The sequence below is a fragment of the Rhamphochromis longiceps genome, linkage group LG14, assembly GCF_057381845.1.
Source record: "Rhamphochromis longiceps isolate RC_006_pf linkage group LG14, R_longiceps_female_GT1.1, whole genome shotgun sequence".
NCBI lineage: Eukaryota > Metazoa > Chordata > Actinopteri > Cichliformes > Cichlidae > Rhamphochromis > Rhamphochromis longiceps.
In genome coordinates, this window is record NC_140570.1 from 28,006,119 (window position 1) to 28,027,239 (window position 21,121).

Sequence of the window (21,121 nt, forward strand, 5' to 3'; positions counted from 1 at the left end):
ACACCTGTCCACAGCCTCAAACAGTCAGACTCCAAACTCCGCCATGGCCAAGACCAAAGAGCTTTCGAAGGACACCAGGAAAAGTATTGGAGACCTGCACCAGACTGGGAAGAGTGAATCTACAATAGGCAAGCAGCTTGGTGTGAAAAAATCAACTGTGGGAGCAATCATCAGAAAATGGAAGACATACAAGACCACTGATAATCTCCCTCGATCTGGGGCTCCACGCAAGATCTCATCCCGTGGGGTCAAAATGATCATGAGAACGGTGAGCAAAGATCTCAGAACCACGCGGGGGGACCTGGTGAATGACCTGCAGAGAGCTGGGACCAAAGTAACAAAGGTCACCATCAGTAACACACTACAACGGCAGGGAATCAAATCCCGCAGTGCCAGACGTGTTCCGCTGCTGAAGCCAGTGCATGTCCAGGCCCGTCTGAAGTTTGCCAGAGAGCACATGGATGATACAGCAGAGGATTGGGAGAATGTCATGTGGTCAGATGAAACCAAAGTAGAACTTTTTGGTATAAACTCAACTCGTCGTGTTTGGAGGAGGAAGAATACTGAGTTGCATCCCAAGAACACCATACCTGCTGTGAAGCATGGGGGTGGAAACATCATGCTATGGGGCTGTTTTTCTGTCAAGGGGACAGGACGACTGATCCGTGTTAAGGAGAGAATGAATGGGGCCATGTATCGTGAGATTTTGAGCCAAAACCTCCTTCCATCAGTGAGAACTTTGAAGATGAAACGAGGCTGGGTCTTCCAACATGACAATGATCCAAAACACACCGCCCGGGCAACAAAGGAGTGGCTCCGTAAGAAGCATTTGAAAGTCCTGGAGTGGCCTAGAAGATCTGCATGGAGGAATGGGCCAAAAATACCAGCTACTGTGTGTGCAAACCTGGTAAAGACCTATAGTAAACGTTTGACCTCTGTTATTGCCAACAAAGGTTATGTTACAAAGTATTGAGTTGTATTTTTGTTATTGACCAAATACTTATTTTCCACCCTGATTTACGAATAAATTCTTTACAAATCCTACCATGCGGATTCATGGATTTTTTTTTTCACATTCTGTCTCTCACAGTTGAAGTGTACCTTTGGTGCAAATTACTGACCTCTGTCATCATTTTAGGTGGGGGAACTTGCACAATCGGTGGCTGACTAAATACATTTTTGCCCCACTGTATATGATTTTTTTTAAAAAGGTAAGTTTTAAGCCTAATCTTAAAAGTAGAGATAGTGTCTATCTCCCAAATCCAAACTGGAAGCTGGTTCCACAGAAGAGGGGCCTGAAAACTGAAGGCTCTGCCTCCCATTCTATTTTTAAATACTCTAGGAACAACAAGTAAGCCTCCAGTGCGAGAGCAAAGTGCCCTAATGGAGTGATTCGGTACTATAAGGTCATTAAGATAAAATGCGGCCTGATAATTTAGGACCTTGTATGTGTATCCTGAGTCTCCTGACGGTTTGCCAGAATCTCTTTGAGGCAGTCCAAAAGTCTTTTTCCATAGCCTCTCCGAACTACTCCCACACCCAGCCAGACCGCATGGACTAAGGCCCGACCACCAGACGCTCACCCTAGGGCACCCTCCCCGGGCTGCACCCGGTAACCCTATCTCGAGTAGGGTGAACAGTCCCCTCGATGGTCTTCTCATAGTCGTCTTCTGAATCGCTCTTTGTCTGGTCCCTCACCCAGGACCAATTTGCCATGGCAGACACTACCAGGGGGCAAAAAGCCCCCAGACAACAATCTTGCTAGAACTAATCCAACACAAGTCCAGTTGAAGCACATAGTAAGCTGAGCAACAGCAGATGCTTTGTAAATATAATCAGGGAGTATTCTGAAAAAATTTGGATGCTCAAGCCTGACACTCAGACAAAAACAGCTGGATAGAGTGTGGATTTCTTCTTGATTATATTTTGATTAGATCCCTTATTTGATTAAAGAAGGAATAACTATCACCAAAAGCACATGCATTAAACTCTGTGACAGGACTATCTTACATTACCACAAAGGCTGGATTTTAGGCCTTTTTCTTCACATTTGAATGGAGCTGAGCTGAGGGATCATGACACTGTGAAGGACACTGCAGGGTTTATCTCTTAGTTGAACCTCTGATTCAGGAGGAACAATGAGGTTTTCATCCAGGCTGTGAAACTGGACAAGCTCTTTATCCTCTCAAGGATGTTTGAGAAAGTGAGCAAGTGTGGACATAATATCTTGGTCTGTCCAGGCTCGTGGATGTTCTCCACTATGATGGCCTCAAGATTTCATCTTTACTTTAAATATCTTAGGGTCTTGTTCACGAGTTTGGGGAAAGTGGAGCATGAGATTCACTGATGGATTTGGGAAACATGTGCAATGATACAGGCACTGTACAGTCTGAGCTAAGTTTTTAATTTACAGGTCAATTTAGATTACAACTATTCAACTGTGGCCACGAACTCTGGTAGTGATCAAATAAGTAATTTGTTGTCCCCTCAACAGTTTTGTTCACAAGTTTGGGGAAAGTGGAACCTGAGATTTATTCACAGATTTGGGGAAAATGAACAGACACTGTACCAGTCTGTTGCGGTAAAGAAAGAGCTGAGCAAGTTTTTAATTTACAGGTCATTTTACATTACATCCCTTACCTATGGCCATGAACTCTGGGTAGTGATCAAATAAGGGTTGTGGATATAAGCTGTGGAAATGAGTTTCCTTCAAAGGGTGCCTGGGTCTCCCTTAGAGATAAGGTAAATAGCTTGGTCATCGGGACTCAGATGGTGGGCTTTCACTTCGAATACAGAAGATCTGCTTGTCCCGTGTTTTGCATTCATGCATTAGCCCTGAAAAATTTCACTGTCTAGTTTCTCATTTGGGCCGTCCCCTTGGGCTGTTCTTCAATTATACTCAGGACAATCTTCCCCATCCACTAAGTTTTCTAGTTTCCTTTTGCCCTATGCAGCTTTATGTCCCGTCCCGCCCATGCTCATGCGGATTTGTTTTTGTTATGTTTTTTATCGTCCCCTCAAAAATTTTGTTTTCTCTTTCAACTCAAATATGGACTGAAGTTTTTAATATGATGTTGTTGAGACATTACACATGAACTTTGATGTACATGAATTATGATATGTTATTTTTGCTATTTGTCTTTTATGTCACTTGATATGCACACGGAAACAACTACTGAATACTGAACAACTACTCTGACAATTCTTCAGTGAGTTATTACTGATGACTAATTTACTCACAGTGTTCCCTGAGTTTGCCTGGATACAAAGCAATCTCAAATGAAAAGTATACACCTCCTTCTTCCCTGATGGGTGGTGTGCAAGATTAAACAACACAGCAAGTCAATAAAAGGGAATGGCAAACAATAAAACCTAATGACTGGTCTCAAATATTCAGAAAGCTGTCATGTGCTTATCTTTGCAAAACAATTTAGTCGTGGTTGTTTTGCTGTATTCCTGTGTTTCTTCTCCTCTACCCACTCCTCAGTTTTCTTTGTCCTGTCAGCTGCAGGGACAGTTTCATCTAAATGAGATGCACAAAACTGGAGATGTGGTTCTGGGTGGACTGTTTCAAGTCCATTTCTTTTCAAGTGTTCCTGATCTGTCTTTTACCTCGCAGCCACAACAGCCTACTTGCCATGGGTAACTATGACAGGGAAACAGAATGAAAAAAACAGAAAAAGAAAACCACCAAACCTAATCCTAATATGAATATGTATTTTATATCTGAAATAACTAGACAAAACATCTTCTCTTTTAAAATTTATTTTCATTAATATATGTCTTTAATTGTTATTCAGTTTCCTTAATTGTTTATAATATTATTCCTTTTGCAACATTTTCACTGTGCTCATTTTCCTATATTTTAAAAATCTGTATTGTATTATACTTTTTAGTAATTAAACTTTTCTCGTCTTAGTGTGTATGTTCTAGGATTTAAGCTCGCACAAACCATGGCATTTGCTATTGATGAGATCAACAGAAACTCAAACCTGCTACCAAATGTGACTCTGGGATACACTCTGTATGATAACTGCTTTGAACTTGGAATTGGATTCCGTGGAGCATTGTCATTAGCCAGTGGTCAAGAGGATCAAATTGTAGTAGATGATACATGTGTTGGAAATCCTCCAGTTGTAGGGATTGTGGGTGATCCGTCCTCTACAATTTCTATTGCCATCTCCAACGTCTTAGGTTTGTACAGAGTACCTATGGTAAGTTTTCTGCTTGACCATGTAACAGTTTTCTTGGATTGCGTTGATTTCATTGAAAATGTAAAACCATTTTATGAAATAAAAAATAATGCAGTCATGATGACAAAATTAAGATATCTCTACATGGATAGCTCCCCAATATACATATGCAGTCTATATCTTTCACAGGTGAGTTATTATGCCACATGTTCCTGCCTGAGTGACCGTCAAAAGTATCCATCCTTCTTTAGAACGATCCCAAGTGATGCTTTCCAGGTGAAAATTTGTCATCACAATTAAAATGGAAAAACAAAAGTCTGTTTCAATATCTGTGTAAAAGAAGAACACAGACAGATATGAAAATATTAGAAATAATAATAATAATTAGTTTTGAGAATTATGCTCTATTTCTTTTCTCTATTGTCTCAGAGAATAAAGCTAAATTGCAATTGTATTTAAATGCTGTTCTGTGGACACTGACAGACAGATTATGCACAGAAATTTTGTTTTGTTTCTTCTTTTCAATACACTTACACTTTAATCTATATTCACTTAGGTACGTGCAATGATCCAGATTCTAAAGCATTTTGGCTGGACTTGGGCAGGTCTGCTTGTCAGTAATAATGATTATGGACTTCATGCAGCCAGATCCTTTCAGTCTGAGCTGAGTGTGTCTGGTGAAGGTTGCCTGGCCTACACTGAGGTTTTACCCTGGGACAAAGACACAGATGAACTCCGGAGGATTGTTGATGTGATGAAAACCTCTACAGCTCGAGTTGTCATTGTCTTTGAAGATCCTAGTCGCATGATGCACCTTATGGATGAGGTTTCGCTTTAAAACACTTTAATAGTTACTAGTTACAGAGGTCTTCATAATTATAGTTCATAATTGTGTAAAACACATATTACGTATCATTGTGAGTACAGAAATGAATACAGAAAAATAATCATTCAGAATTAATTTTAAAGATCAAAAACTGTTTCAGTAAAGAAGTTGGAGGCTCAGTATTACTTCATAGATTTGGTCTAATTTAATACACAGGTAGTAAGGCAAAATGTGACAGGTCTACAGTGGATAGCCAGCGAAGCCTGGACAGAATCTGCTGTGCTCCAAACACCTCACTTTATGCCATACCTGAGTGGCACACTGGGTATCACCATTCGCCGAGGAGAAATACCAGGGCTCAGGGAATTCCTGTTGCAAATACATCCTGATCTACATCACAACACTAGCTACAGAATTAGCTTGGTGAGACTTGGACACTTTTACTCTGTGTGTGTATATTTTCATAATGTGTAATAAACATTTTTCAAAATATTTCAGGTGAATCAGTTTTGGGAATTTACATTTCAGTGCAGATTTGCTCCAGCTCCAGCAGGCTGGCTGGAAGGTGGAGGTGCACTATGCACTGGACAGGAAGATCTAGGAAATGTGGACAATGAGTACTTGGACATTTCCAACCTGCGGCCTGAGTATAATGTGTACAAAGCTGTTTATGCACTGGCATATTCCCTTGATGATATGCTGCGGTGCAAGCCAGGAAGAGGGCCTTTCAGTGGGAAAAGCTGTGCCTCTTTGCAGTCACTGGAGCCTTGGCAGGTGTGTTATCATTTTACACTCCACCTTTGGATAAATTGTTTTTGCATGCTTTCAGAATTTCATTAACTTCAGGTTATTAACTTTTATACAGGATTATTAGTAATGTGCCTTGGTTGATTGAGACTTAGATATAAATGACTTTATATATGTAGGTACCATAGATATAATATTATATTTGATTACTGAACTGAAAAATTGCCACTGTTTGCACTGTAAAGTTACTGGAGCCATGGCAGATGTGATATCATTTTACACTCCATCTATGAATAAATCATTGGTTCTATAATTATTTTTTGAGCAAAAAGTAATTTACTTATTATACATTCCTTTTAAACAGCTTGTTTATTACATGGAAAGAGTGAACTTCACCACTCCATTTGGCGATCAAGTGTCATTTGACGAGAATGGTGATGTGGTACCAATTTATGATGTTACTAATGTGTTGTGGCTCCCTGATGGAAGCACTAAAATTCAGAAAGTGGGTGAGGTTAAAAGGACAGCTTTAAAAGGTGAAGAACTCATACTTGATGAAGGCAAAATCTTCTGGAACTTTGAATCCAAACAGGTTAGATATGTTTTTATTTGACAAGTACCTTTTATGACATTTACAGTATATAGAATTGTAGCAGGCAATAAATATTTATTTTTTATGTCCAATAGCCACCTCGATCAGTATGCAGTGAGAGTTGTCCTCCTGGTACCCACATGGTGAGAAGGAAGAGAGAGCCTGAATGCTGTTTTGACTGTATCCCCTGTTCTGAGGGAAAGATCACTAACAAGAGCAGTAGGTCTTTGTCTTTCTGTATGACATATTTGATTTAATTTCTGTGAAATATAGTATGCATTTCAACATCAACACTTCTTTGTCAGACTCCTTGGGGTGCACCAGTTGTCCAGAGGATTTTTGGTCAAACCCACAGCGTGACCACTGTGTTCTTAGGAAAACAGAGTTTCTCTCTTATCATGACCCTTTGGGTATTTGTTTGACAGCAATCTCCTTACTGGGAACATTTATATGTGCTGTTGTTCTGGGGATCTTTATCTACCATCGCAGAACACCTATAGTACGTGCCAACAATTCAGAACTTAGTTTCCAGCTATTAATGTCACTTAAGTTGTGTTTCCTGTGTTCACTTTTGTTCATCGGACGACCCAGGATGTGGACATGCCAAATGAGGCATGCAGCATTTGGGATCAGCTTTGTGCTGTGTGTCTCATGCATCCTGGTAAAAACCATGGTTGTTCTGGCTGTGTTCAAAGCCTCCAAGCCAGGAGGGGGAGCCGGTATGAAGTGGTTTGGTGCAATGCAGCAGAGAGGAACAGTTCTATTTCTGACATCTATTCAGGCAGCCATCTGCACTACCTGGCTTGTCTCTTCCTCTCCAACTCCACATAAAAACACCCAATACCACAATGACAAGATAGTGTATGAGTGTTCAGTTGGGTCCACTGTTGGTTTTGCAGTGTTATTGGGCTATATTGGCATACTGGCTTTCCTCAGTTTTCTAATTGCATTCCTGGTGAGGAATCTCCCTGATAGTTTTAATGAGGCCAAGCTCATCACATTCAGCATGCTGATCTTCTGTGCTGTGTGGGTGGCCTTTGTTCCTGCTTATATCAGCTCACCAGGAAAACTTGCAGATGCAGTGGAGGTGTTTGCCATTCTTGCTTCAAGTTTTGGACTCTTGATCACACTGTTTGGACCCAAATGTTACATAATCCTGTTGAGACCAGAGATGAACACAAAGAAAGCTGTTATGGGCCGTGGGATTGTGTCATAAAATGTTTTCATTTATGTTAAAAACATCTTCATTTTCTGTGCAGTAAATCAGAAAATAAAATATATTAATAAAAATAATAAATGTAAATATTAAAACCTCTTGAGAAATCTAAATAATAGTTATTTACTCTTTTTCCTCTTTTCTTTCTTTTAAATAAATCTTTTCAAATATAACTGACTGACTGTGTTACACTTCATTGTCAAAATGTATCTATTATGTAAGTTAAATGTAATTATAATTCTTTTACTAAACTAAGCTTTTTATTTTGTGCTTCAGCCATTTTTGTGGTATATGATGTAAAACACAGTAACACATGAAGCATTGTGCAATACTGATGGGATTTCCGGCTCTTTTTAGAGAACCGGCTCTTTCGGTTCAGCTCACTAAAATGAGCCGACTCTTTCGGCTCCGAACCGGCTCTTCAGGTTGTTTTGTTGCTTTAATTAATTTGTTATTAACAATAATATAAAATTATGCACAAAAGGAATTACTAATGTAAAAAAAAATGGTTTTATCTATAAATGTTTATATATAAATATATGCGGTGGCCCCTAGAGACAAAACACGTACAAACTCTTCCAAAACAGAGCTACCTAGATCACTTAAATTACACAATTGAAAGCATGAAAGCATATGTGTATTGTTTGTGTATTTATACACAAGAATTCATATATAGTCAAATAAAAAAAATAAAATAAAAAATGTTCATTTACCTGTTATTACCACACACCAAATATGGTCGTTGGTACTTGCTGGCTTGTGTAGCCACTAGGTAACAAAAGTTCAACACTGCCCCTAGCATCCTGGAGCACTTCTGTTGTCTTTTGTACGTGTTTTGAGTTTTTACGTGCTTCTGAGATTTTACGTGTTTTGGAGTTTGTACGTGCTTCGGGGTTTGTACGTGTTTTTACGTGTTTTGGAGTTTTTGCGTGTTTTGGAGTTTGTACATGCTTCAGGGTTTGTACGTGATTAGAAGTTTGTATGTGCTTTGTCTGTAGGGGCCACCGTAAGTATACTTTTATTTATTCACTCCACATAAAATGTAATAAATAAATCATATAATACAAAAACCAACTATTCACATTTCAACTTTTAACTATTTGAATTTTCAGCTTTTTCCTTTTACAAATTTTAAGTGACACAACACAAAACACTGCAAACCACAATACAATTAAATATAAATTATAATATGAAAACAAAAAGAAGATGCATATTCTGTCATATGGACCTGTATGAATAAACTTTCTGAATCCTTTATCATCTGCAACTGGAAATAGTTGTGGATGATTGTACCTTTCTAATGTGACGTTGTTGTCCCTGGCTCTCTTTCTCTCTCTCCCTCCCGCTCTGTATGGCGTTATTTTTGTGCCACTCTCCGGTTGTTCAGTCTGACGTCACTAGCCGTGTCTGGGTCTAAACTCCGCTGCAGGTCCATATATCAAACGATCACTATGGCATTACTGAGAGTTGAAAAACTGTCTAAAGTCTTTCATCTTTAATAAAATGATCAGCGTTCTGCTCTACCAGGTGTAACAATTGAGTTTAACATCCAGGCATCCATGAAAACGGAATTTATGACATTTAACGGAGTTAGAAGTTAGCAGGGAGTTAGCTCGCTAGCTTCTATCTAAATACAATATAGCATGTCCTGACTGCGGGGTTTTGGAAACAAATTAAAACGTACAGCTCTGTTATCACTTCCAGCATAAATGAAGACAGAAAACTAAACAGCAGTGACGTTTGTAGGGTTACTGAAGTTGGGCTAGCTGGTATATAATGATGTGCTACGTGACCGCTAGCGACACAGCTATGTTAGCTTAATATAAACAAGCTAACCTTTTTTCCACTCGATAAAAGTTACCGTGAGTGTTCTCGGTGGTCAGGAACAAATGTAATCGCATGGCAGGATGCTGTAAAAGGACCAAACTTCAGCCAGGAGAACAACTGAGATAATCCATCCACAATACGAGGTTAGTCATTCATATACTGCTGCATGGGCTGGGCTGTAGCTACATCCTAAGGTTTTAAAAACTGAGCTTAAATAAATGATTAGCGGTAATAAAAGACGAGGGAGGTCAACAGTGATCACTGACTGTTTTAGGAGCTTTTTGAGATCAAATAGAAGAAAATACATAACATTAAACATGTTAACAACACAAAAGCCATATTAAACGCAGACTACTTTAGACCCGGAAGTAGGATTCGTCGCGTCATCACTGAACAACCGGATTCTGAGCAAACCTAAAAAAAAATTGAGCTCTGTTCCTGTGCTACTGAGTGCCGCCTACTACTACTACCGCCCCTCCCCCCTCTTCCCAGCGTAAAACACAAGGCTCGCATGCTGAGTGAAGCGAAAAAAAGTGCGAGAGAGAGAGAGAGAGGGTGAGAGAAAGAAAAAAAAAAACCCACATTGACACGATAAGTTAATATGGGTGGTGTTTTGTTTTCATCGAAGGTTTGTCTATAAAACTACAGTCGTATTGTATATACATTTGCAATAATATATTAAAACTTTGCATGATCATTCTTAATTCTGGATAAAGTGAATCAAGGTTTTTCTATTAATTTAACAACAAACAAAGATAAATACATAAAGATGAAGTGCTGATATAGATAAATCGATAAATAATAATTATTTGTCATATTTTGTTAATTTACTTTTGCTACCTGGCCATCATATATTTCTTGGTGTTTCTCTCAGGCCTCAAAAGAATGATGAAACACTTCGGAGCAAAAATACAGAAAAGTAAACCATAGCTAGAAGCCAGGATGGCAAAAACTTCCACAGCAACAGTGTATTTACCAGGAGAGCTAAGGTAAGCAGGCACAAAAGCCACCCAAACAGCACAGAAAATCAGCATACTGAAAGTGATAAGTTTGGCCTCATTGAAATTATCAGGAAGTTTCCTAGCAAAAAAGGCTAATATGAGACTGGTGCAGGCCAGCAGGCCAATGTAGCCCAAAATCAGACAAAATCCCACCACAGAAACCATGGCACACTCCAGAGTGACCTTTGAACCTTGAAAACCCAGATCTTGTCGAGGCACGGGGGGGATGAGGGATAGCCATATGGTACAGATGATAATCTATATGAAAAATAAAATGTTTTTAGACAGATGTAAAAATACAAAGACTTAAAAATTCAAAACAGAACATCTGTATGACCTGTATGCATGTAAGAAGACAGATACTTCCTCTCTGTTGGCCTGGACCAAACCATTTTATCAAGGCTTCAGCACCAGGCCGAGCTGAGCGAAATGCTGCCAGAACCACAATGGTCTTGACTTTCAGGCAGGACACACAAAGCACAAAGCTGATCCCAAAAGCTGCCTGCTGGAACCGACAAGACCAGACTGATGGACGACCAATGAACACGAGTGAGCACAGGAAGCAGAGCTTGATTGACACAAGAAGCAGGAAACTCAGCTCTGAATTGTTAGCCCTCACCTAAAATTAAGAAAGTGCAGCTTTATAAAAGTAGTGACACAGATAATATCAGCCACATGTGGAATAATTATGTTGTTTTAATATTTTGTCAATTATTTAATCTTGAAGAAAAAACTGACATGAGATGTCAAATAAAACCTAACAACAAAAAAACTGCACTTGCCAACTGCACACGATGTTTTCTTTAAAATGTACATTATAATGTTGTGAACATTTCTTTCTCACCACAGGTGTGTGACGGTAGTGAAGGAAAACCACAAAGACAACTGTTGTCACAGTGACACCGGTCACAGCTGCTGTAGTAAGAGTAATTCCCAAAGTCTCATTAAAGGCAAGAAAGTCAAGCTGGCGAGGGATGCAGGCAGTACGTTTAGCATTAGACCAGAGCTCTAGGGGACAACGCTCACAGTCAAGGGAACCTAACAGTAAAAAGAGTGGAGAAGGAAAGAAGAGGAGAAAGGAAAATCAAACAAGAACAGCAGAAGTACATGACTTTAAATCAAATGGATTTACAAGGAGGGGTTTAGATTGCAATTCCATCACCAGTTTTATTGCTTATCTCTCCTGCAGCACATGGAATACAGTCAAAGCAGCAGAGAGGTTTTCCTTTCCTGCTGACCTTTCTGGTCCCTGGGGGGCAGATCTCACTGCACACCGAAATAGGCACCTAAATAATAAGCCAACACTTATTTTTAAGCACAATATGTGTATTCCAGTTAAGAGCAAGAAATGCACAAATTTACAAATGTACAGTTTACATTATTTTCATATAAAATACCCGATTGGATCCTGTGATCCACTGAATAGCTGATTCATTAAGATGGAGATCAAACCCATCCACTTGACCAATCAAAGCAGTTTTTAGTGTCCCATCAGGCATTTTCTGCCAGTTAACAAGGTCATACTTTGCTGGAATATCGGCTCCTTGAAAGTAAAATGTTTCATCTTGTGGTGTGGTGAAGTTCACTTCTTGCAAGTGCTGCAAAAGCTGTAAAATTATAACAATCGTGAAACTAGAGTTATTAGAGTTCAATGATAAGTGCAATACTGAAACATATGGAAATGTTGTAATTACAGCATTGTGGGTACTCATGGGTCGGACCAAAACCCTGTTCAGTGTCTAAAGAATGCAACATGGATTTTTATTACATTTTTTAGGGAAAGGATGATATTCATGATTACTTTACCTCTGTGGCCTTGATTTGTTTTGGAGAGGAGCAGGTGGAGATGTTGTTTTCAGAAGAGCTGTCTTTAATGGGGCAGAGAAGGCTGTGGAGGGCATGAGCTGCAGCATAAACAGCAAGGTAGACATTATATGTCACCCTTAGCTGGGATGCATCTGTAAAGAGATTCTGTACTTTTTTCAGAGACTCCGACCCATTGCAATGTGATAGTGAAGCTTTCTGATCAGACATAACAGGAGGATTTGAAGTTAAAATATTTGATTTATGGTTAGACTTCAGTGTGGAGATAGGAGAACTGAGCATTGAGGAGGAAGATAAATGAAGACTACACCCAAACTCCACTTCCCAGAATTCTCTTAAGAACTCATCATCTGGATGGTGAATTGGGTGTAAACGTCGGAGATAACTTTCAAATCCAGGTATAGCTGAACTTCTAGTAGCAACACCAAGAACACCGTTTGCCACTTTGCTTGTAACTGAATTTTGGACCAGATCCCCACTAGTGCTCCAAGCCTCACTGGCCAAAAACTGTCTATCAGTCACCTAATAAGCAAAAGAAAAATTATTTTAAAGTTTATTTTGTTTTTAAATATAATCTCGAACTTTTTTTCAGCATGCATTATATGCGATAGGCATTACAGCTTCTCACATTCAGTTTCACAAGTTGCAGGAACAATTCCCTCACATCTGTATACCAGGTGAAGATCAAAATCACCCTTGCAGTTGAGGCTTGAATTGTGAGGGCTGCTCGTCTGGCATCACTAATGATATTTTCCCTTTGGAGAGTCTCTACAAATGCCAGGCAGACACCTGCTCCCTGAATCTCCTCCTGAAATACCTGACATATACAGGTGAAAGAAGCCTATTACATTATCACACTGTAAATGTAGTTATATAATGCACTTATTACTGTATATTTTAGAGATATAGCTGAGTAGTCTAAATGACTGAAATAAAAGATGCAAATACCTTTACTGCCATGTAGCCATAGTTATTGTTTGCTACAACTGCTCCAACCCAAGTCCAGTTGAAGCGTATAACAACCTGGGCAACAGCACGTGCTTGGTAAATATCACTGGGGATTGTTCTGAAGAAATTTGGATACTGGAGCCTGTCACTGAGACAAGGACAGGTGGATAGATAGCTGATCTGAAAGACACATACACACACACACACAAACACAAAAACCTGCATCTTATAAAGGTTTTGTTTCTGTTTAAAAAAATCAGTTTCTCCACTGTCATAAAAAAGCATGAATATTTCTTTGAGTAAAAGATATAAATTCAACCAAAAGATGGCTCCACTTATCTAAAAACAAACAAAAAAGCTCATATACAGTTTTTATGGTGCATTCAAAACAAAACTCACAAAAGGTATGGAGAGTGGCCCCAGCACTGTGGAGAGTATCTGGCTTGTTATGGATGAAGCACCACCAATAATCATGGGGACAGATTGACCACCTGAAAACAGAAATGATTGATTTAATTAAACAACATCTTGTAGCAGGAGTAGAAAAAGTAGAAAGCAAAATTGCTGACAGATTTTTTGTATGTTTTCTGATCAATGAATGAGTTACCCCTCCTGTCTTTAATTTCTTCTCCATGCCCACTAGAATAATCTGGAGGGTTTGTGGAGTTGCAGCTGGTGTTGTCTCCACCAACGAGTGACAGTCCTGACTGGAGAGCCCATGGTGGGCGCCCACAGCTGTCAAAAATATGATAGCCCAGCTTGATTCCTGGTAGGAGCATTGTACTATGATTAATTTCCTCCAGTGCAAACACCATAGCATATATGTACTGCAGTGGAACATATTCTAAACTGAGAGAGGGGAGATAAAATGATAAAATATAAATTAGTGAATTTTGTTTGAATAATTTTTGTAAAACTGCAAGTACAAATCAACCAGCAAGACACAGTAATTACTCCTATGTTATATCTATATATGCTCTTATTCTACAGTAATCAAAATATTCTCTGTAACTGAGTTTTACCCAGTACATGGATTGTAGTGTGGCAGCTGAGTGAAGTCATGGTCTATAGCTGGAGGCTGATAATGAAGAGGAAAAAGACCACCAATAATTACATCTCCATCTTGAAACAGACCCTGGCTACTTGGTGTACCCCAACGAGAACATGTCAACATCTGATCACACAGAAGTCCATCCCGGATTCCCAGTTCTCTTCCCACAAGCCACACAAGCAGCAAAGATTGGGATGACCTGGACCACACAATGAAGAGCCAGGAAAACCAAGACATAGATGCAGCTGTTCTACACATTTAGAAATGTACAGTACATTCAATTTGGTTTATTCGCATGAGTTCAATCAGTGTCCATAAACAGTTCCTAGAATGAAAATATCAGATTACACTAAAACCCCAAATATAACAAACTGTACAATTTAAAAATGTGTATTTTCATACACCAGCTATAACATCAGTTGGCTGCTGACATCCATCCTCCTCCTTGGAGTAGATGAACTGCAGATGAGGGCACTTTATATAGAGGCAGGGCCTTTTGGTGAGCAGGTGAACATGACGACACATATACTCCCAAATCAGTCCTCTCAAGACGTGACACGATAGTACGAGTGATCATTATGCCTTGCAGATAGAAGATGTGGAGTTAGGATGTGTATGTAGGTGTGCCTCATATAGTATTTGGTCATCTTTTAAAATTATCTCTTTATTACTTCTGTAGTGGTCATGTATTATTTTCATATTTGGACTGAAAAGCTTCCCCTGAAATACTATAGTTCCCAATTACTTTAATGGAGGTATCAAGAGATAAAATATATGAGTACAAATGCACATTTCATGCAAAATAATCAAACGCTTAAGGATGTTTAAGTCATTAAGAGTCACAACTTTATTCCATAAATATATAAGAATGTTAATTTAACTTTATGGCTTTGAAAAACTGTTCCAGCTAAAACCCTTACATTGTGAATGTAGAGGTCCAACCACCTTTAACAACCTCATTTAACTTAGTATGCTCCTTTATCATTTATTGTAATCTGTGATCAACGCAAAGTTATGTGGATATTTACCAACCTTACTGATTGCCACATATTGGTTAAATGATGACAAATCAGGGACAAGACTAGTGAATTGACAAAATATTAGCCAAGGTGAAGATCAATTTAACTTTGAATTACAAATAATGCAGATAATGGATACAAAAAGGCTGTTCATTCTGTATTTTGTTTTTTTATTTTTGTTATTTATGTATTTGTTCTTTACAAAATGGAGATATCCATAACATTGATAGCTAGAGGACTTTTGATACACTTTTTTGTACACACACTAACATTGTCATGGTCCTGGGTTATCTGACCCAGCGTTTTGTGTTTTCTATTATTGTTTATTGTGGTTTCTAGCTCGTTCGGTTCGGTTCTTCCTCAGTTTAGTGTTAGTCATCCCTGCCTGTGTGCTCCCTCTGTATAAAGTCTGTGTTTCTTTGTATGTGTGAGTTCCTGTTTTAATTTGAAGGTCAGTGTCTCGGGTTATTGTATTCTGTTTTACTTCTCTTAGTCTCCTCAGCTCCAATTTTCCCCAGCTGTGTCTCCTCCTGTTTCTCATTCCCTGATTGCAAAGTTTCAGTCTGTTAGAGAAGTGTTTCTTTCTCGATCCCTCAAGCACCACTGTGGGACTGTCTGCTGCATAGAACCAACTGGACGGCCTGTGTCTGTCAGACCCCAACACAAAGCCCCACCCCAGCTTTCAACTCTGCACTCAGGCTACATTCACACGTCCACGGGTATTTTTGATAACCGAGATTTACCGTTTGAGCTTTTAAAAAAATCCCGTCCACACTTGCAGTTTTGAAAAAATATCTTCGTCCACATGTAAACGCTAAAAACATAATGTTGGCCAATCAGAAGTCTAGAAGCCTGGGAGGTAGTGGTGAGCAGATCGATCCAAATATCGATTCTATCGATACCAAGTCGGCATCGGTATTGGATCAATACTAGCCCGGTGAGATCGATTCTTTAAGTTCCGCTGTTGTTTGCAATGCTGGGCTTTCGACAAAGATGAAACAGCCAGGTCACTGGACTCGATGCTCCTGTGTCAGCGCAGAGCTGACACAGGATGTTTGATTTGTTTGATTTGATTTATGTTGCGCTGTCACGTGATGTGACTTGACACTTTAGGGGGTTGTTAAGTTGTTTACATATTATATTTTATTATATTACATATTATATATTCACCAGCTATTTCTGTTGTTGATAATTTTATTGTAATTTTTGTATTCTAGTTTCTCAGCAGTACTTATTTGTTTTAATTTGTTTACTGGTTTGCGTCCACTTTAGTCAATTATTTATTTACTAGACAGAAATTTCATAAAACAGTATGGAACACTGAAATCCCATCTGTACTCTGATCGTATTAATCTTTTCTGTATAACAATTTACTTTTTAACTGCATACTGCAGTGCATACTGCAAACTGCACATCTCAATAGACTAAATGTCATGGTCCTGGGTCGTTGACCCAGCGTTTTGTGTTTTGTGATTATTTCCCTCTGTTCTAGTTATTCTGTGTCCTCCCCCCTTGTGTCCGGTTCGGGTTCTAGATTTCCTGTTTTGTTCTGAAAGTCTGTGTCTGTTGTCATTGTGTTCAGCTTGTGTCCTCCAGTCATCATGTGTATTCAGATCAGCTGTTCTTCCCTCCTGTGTGCGATTACCCGATTACCTTGTGTGTGTGTGTATATATAGTGGGTGTCGGTCTGTGTTCGTTGTCGGCTCGTCTGTGTTTCTTGGTATCCTGGTCCTTGGTCTGCGTCTCTCTGCTCCGCTCTCCGTTTTGTAAGATTTCAGGTTTGCTCTTTAGTTTCTCCCAGTTTAGGTTTGTCATTACTCATGCTTCATTGCCTGTTTTTGCCACTGCCACCGTGTAAATAAACTTCACTCGTATCATCAGTTTGCTGCATTTTGGGTCCTCCTTTTCCTCCACTCCACACGGCTCACTCCGCCAGCCGTGACAGTACGAGCCGACCAAACATGGACCCAGCGGCATCCGCACCTCCCGAGGAGCTTCGGGAGGAACTAATTGACTCTGTTTCCAGGTTGGTTAACCTATGGCTCGAGCATGAGGGGGAAGAGTGTCTCCGCGCTGTAGAAGCCAGGCTACAGCAGCTCATCTCTGCTCACTCCTGGCTGCTGGACTCTCTTCACCCGCTCGCACAGGACTTCATACTCAACGAACTGCACCTTCACCCGCTACCGCTTCCCAACTCAGCCCGGCGGCGAAGATTTTGCCCGGCCCGCCGGAGGTTTTGCCCGGCCCGCCGGAGGTTTTGCCCGGCCCGCCGGAGGTTTTGCCCGGGAGGAAGCGACGATCGCGCCGTCGGCGCATCACCCCACAGCCGAAGACTAGGACTTTGGAACTGCCAGCTGTGGTGAGTGAAAAGGACCCTTTTTCTGTTTTGGACTGTGTGTCTGTTTATTCCGGGGCTGTGTTTTTTGAGTCGGCTGCCCTGCCGGTAGCTCAGTTAGCTGCCCAGCAGCCACTAGCTCAGTTAGCCACTCAACCGTCACCCCCATTACAGTCACAGCCAGACCTATTAGACACTTGGTTACAATCCATAGCTCAGTCAATAGCTCAGTTGACAAGAGACTCATCCGCCTTATTATCACCTATTCAGCCATCGTTGTCACCAACTCCTCCTGCACAACAAGTTAAGTCCATCCAACCCGGAAAGAACTATTTTTCACCTGTTCATGTCAAGCAGAGAGACACACCACATAATATTGTAATCAGTCCTCAAAAGCTGGCCAGCCCAGAGACTGTGACACACTCCAGGGCCTCCCCAGAGGCTGGGTCCCAGCCCCCGGCCGACTCTGGACCCCTGGAGATTAAGAAGCCAGCTGAGGACTGTATCCGGCTGTCGCTGCCCGAGCTGGGTCAATGCTCTGTGCAGCTGCAGTCTGCCTTGTGTTTGCCAGAGGCCCGTGTGCCTGCTGGTTCTGACCCGTACCTGCCATAGGCCCGTGCGCCTGCTGGTTCTGACCCGTACCTGCCAGAGGCCCGTGCGCCTGCTGGTTCTGAACTGTGCCTGCCAGAGGCCCGTGCGCCTACTGGTTCTGACCTGTGTGTTCCAGGGGCCCCGGTGCCCACTGGTCCAGAGACTGTTTTCGCTGGGGGGCCCGAGGAGCCCGTCCAGCCTCCTGCTTCGCCTGCTGGGGGGCCCGAGGAGCCCGTCCAGCCTCCTGCCTCGTCAGCTGGGGGGCCCGAGGAGCCCGCCCAGCTTCCTGTCTCGCCAGCTGGATGGCCCGAGGAGCCCGTCCAGCCTCAAGACTCATCGGCTGGAGGTTCAGGAGAACCTAGCCAGCCTCCTGTCTCGTCAGCTGGGGGGCCCGAGGAGCCCGTCCAGCCTCAAGACTCGTCAGCTGGAGGTTCAGGAGAACCTAGCCAGCCTCCTGCCTCGTCAGCTGGAGGGCCCGAGGAGCCCGTCCAGCTGCCAACTGCAGCCTCATCATCCTCGCCAGCTGCAGCTTCATCCACGCCACGGGCAGCAGCAGCTTCTTCCACACCTGCAGCGCTACAGTCTCCGGCTTCCACGCCGTCGCCTGCTGCAGCCTCATCATCCTCGCCAGCTGCAGCCTCCGAGCCTTCATCCTCGCCCGGTGCAGCATCGTCATCTGCCTCGCCTGGCCCGGCTGCAGCATCGTCATCTGCCTCGCCTGGTCCGGCCTCTGCTTCAGCCTCGTCATCTGCCTCGCCTGGTCCGGCCTCTGCTTCAGCCTCGTCTGGTCCGGCCTCTGCTTCAGCCTCGTCTGGTCCGGCCTCCGCTTCAGCTTCAGCCGCGCCTGGTCCGGCCTCCGCTTCAGCTTCAGCCGCGCCTGGACCAGCCGCTGCTTCGGTCTCGTCTGGTGCTGCGACGGCCACGCCACCTTCGGGTCCCGAACTGCCGCCTCGACATCGGCGGTCATCTACCAGGCCGCTGGTGGAGCGTCATCGTCAATATGGACGACCTCCTAGACGCCGCCGCTGCCTTCCGCGCGGTCGGCCTCAAGACTTGTGTCATCGTCGCCATTGCTGTCCGCACGGTCGGCCGCCTGAACGGTTTCCTCGTCGCCGCTGTTGCTGTCCGCACGGTCGGCCGCCTGAACGGTTTCCCCGTCGCCGCCGCTGCCGTGTGCACGGTCGGCCCCCTGAACTGCCTCCACTCCGCCACCGCTGCCTTCCGCTCGGTCGGCTTATGGATCTACGTCGCCGACGTGGCCGGCCTCAGAAGATGAACTGTCCTGGACTTCTGAGTTGTCAGCCTCCAGGCCGGCCTCCTGAACTGTGTTTTGTTCTCGTGCTCCAGCATGTGTGTTTTTGTTTTGGACAATTCTCTCGGTTCGCTGGAGCTTGTGTTGGTCCCTCCGTCCTGGGCCCCCGCCGCCCGCCCTGGGTTGGTCGTCTGTTTTTGTTTTGGGCTGTCTGGAGCCAGCCCTTGGAGGGGGGGTACTGTCATGGTCCTGGGTCGTTGACCCAGCGTTTTGTGTTTTGTGATTATTTCCCTCTGTTCTAGTTATTCTGTGTCCTCCCCCCTTGTGTCCGGTTCGGGTTCTAGATTTCCTGTTTTGTTCTGAAAGTCTGTGTCTGTTGTCATTGTGTTCAGCTTGTGTCCTCCAGTCATCATGTGTATTCAGATCAGCTGTTCTTCCCTCCTGTGTGCGATTACCCGATTACCTTGTGTGTGTGTGTGTGTGTGTGTGTGTGTGTGTGTGTGTGTGTGTATATATAGTGGGTGTCGGTCTGTGTTCGTTGTCGGCTCGTCTGTGTTTCTTGGTATCCTGGTCCTTGGTCTGCGTCTCTCTGCTCCGCTCTCCGTTTTGTAAGATTTCAGGTTTGCTCTTTAGTTTCTCCCAGTTTAGGTTTGTCATTACTCATGCTTCATTGCCTGTTTTTGTCACTGCCACCGTGTAAATAAACTTCACTCGTATCATCAGTTTGCTGCATTTTGGGTCCTCCTTTTCCTCCACTCCACACGGCTCACTCCGCCAGCCGTGACACTAAAGGCATTTAAAATTTTTATTTTTCAACATTAATGAAACATTTGTACCACTACAAAGTAAAAACAACACAACATTGGACTTCTTTTATAATGGTGTTTTTATTTTATGAATGTGTTTGTTACCTAAGCAATTTTTGTAAAATAGGTGCAGTGCAGATTTTTTTCAAAAGAGTAAAATTTAAAAAAAGATAAGAAATTTGTCAATTTTTTTTCTTTGACAGCCTGACATATTTTGTCAATTCATGTCTGAGTGAATATTTCTGATTTCATATAGCTTAGTAAACACTGACAATAGCTAGCAGATAGTGATGCAAATGCAGCTCCGTCATAAAGTTTTAGGATATGTCACAATTTAATAAGACAATAAACCATATTTTTAAATGATATATGACCAGATAAATACAATGACTCTATTCCAGTTGTTAACATTTTTAAAAAGGTGAATTACAGTGGCAATGGTTACATTTGCTTTCCTATCTACCCATCAAATGTTTTTTAGTGTTTTTCTCAGGCCTCAAAAGAATGATGAAGCACTTTGGAGCAAATATGCAGAACAGCAAACCATAGCTAGAGGCAAGGATGGCAAAAATCTCAACAGCAACAGCATATTTTCCAGGAGAACTGACATAGGCAGGAACAAAAGCCACCCAAACAGCACAGAAAATCAGCATGCTGAAGGTGATCAGTTTGGCCTCGTTAAAGTTGTCTGGAAGTTTTCTGGCAAGAAAAGCCAAGAGGAAACTGGTGCAGCCCAGTAGTCCAATGTAGCCCAATACCAGAGAGAAACCCACCACAGAGCCAGTGGCACACTTCAGAGTAACTTTTAGCCCTGGGACATCCAGGTCAGATTTGGGAACAGGGGGGCTGATTGATAGCCAAATAATGCAGATGATAACCTTTATGGAGAAGCA

At 42.1% G+C, this 21,121-nt stretch overlaps 3 protein-coding genes and 1 long non-coding RNA gene across 4 annotated transcripts in view; 1 reads left to right on the forward strand and 3 right to left on the reverse strand.

Annotated features, from left to right (window-relative positions):
- Positions 1-3,532: 3,532 nt before the first annotated feature.
- Positions 3,533-7,574, forward strand: LOC146654295 (extracellular calcium-sensing receptor-like). The gene is made up of 9 exons (XM_085429320.1): positions 3,533-3,642; positions 3,920-4,214; positions 4,383-4,469; positions 4,750-5,019; positions 5,236-5,442; positions 5,518-5,793; positions 6,131-6,358; positions 6,454-6,577; positions 6,664-7,574. Exons 1-9 carry the CDS (start codon positions 3,533-3,535, stop codon positions 7,572-7,574), a joined length of 2,508 nt encoding a protein of 835 aa, XP_085285446.1.
- A 2,663-nt stretch (positions 7,575-10,237) lies between these two features.
- Positions 10,238-14,348, reverse strand: olfcr1 (olfactory receptor C family, r1). Its single transcript, XM_085429321.1, has 12 exons — positions 14,197-14,348; positions 13,782-14,023; positions 13,574-13,665; positions 13,175-13,354; positions 12,855-13,043; positions 12,529-12,748; positions 12,209-12,450; positions 11,800-12,009; positions 11,565-11,688; positions 11,247-11,440; positions 10,740-11,021; positions 10,238-10,660 (listed from the first exon to the last, which is right to left on the reverse strand). The coding sequence occupies exons 1-12, from the start codon at positions 14,346-14,348 to the stop codon at positions 10,238-10,240; spliced, it is 2,550 nt and encodes an 849-aa protein (XP_085285447.1).
- A 3,102-nt stretch (positions 14,349-17,450) lies between these two features.
- LOC146654297 (uncharacterized) lies at positions 17,451-18,584 on the reverse strand. Its single transcript, XR_014907307.1, has 3 exons — positions 18,294-18,584; positions 18,222-18,254; positions 17,451-18,182 (listed from the first exon to the last, which is right to left on the reverse strand). It is a non-coding gene; the product is annotated as an uncharacterized LOC146654297 (long non-coding RNA).
- Positions 18,585-20,538: 1,954 nt separating this feature from the next.
- Positions 20,539-21,121, reverse strand: part of LOC146654298 (extracellular calcium-sensing receptor-like) — a 47,249-nt gene continuing 46,666 nt past the window's right edge. Inside the window, exon 12 of the mRNA XM_085380179.1 lies at positions 20,539-21,106. Within this exon, the coding sequence (XP_085236305.1) occupies positions 20,684-21,106 (423 nt within the window). The 3' untranslated portion in view covers positions 20,539-20,683. The remainder of the gene's footprint in view (positions 21,107-21,121) is intronic.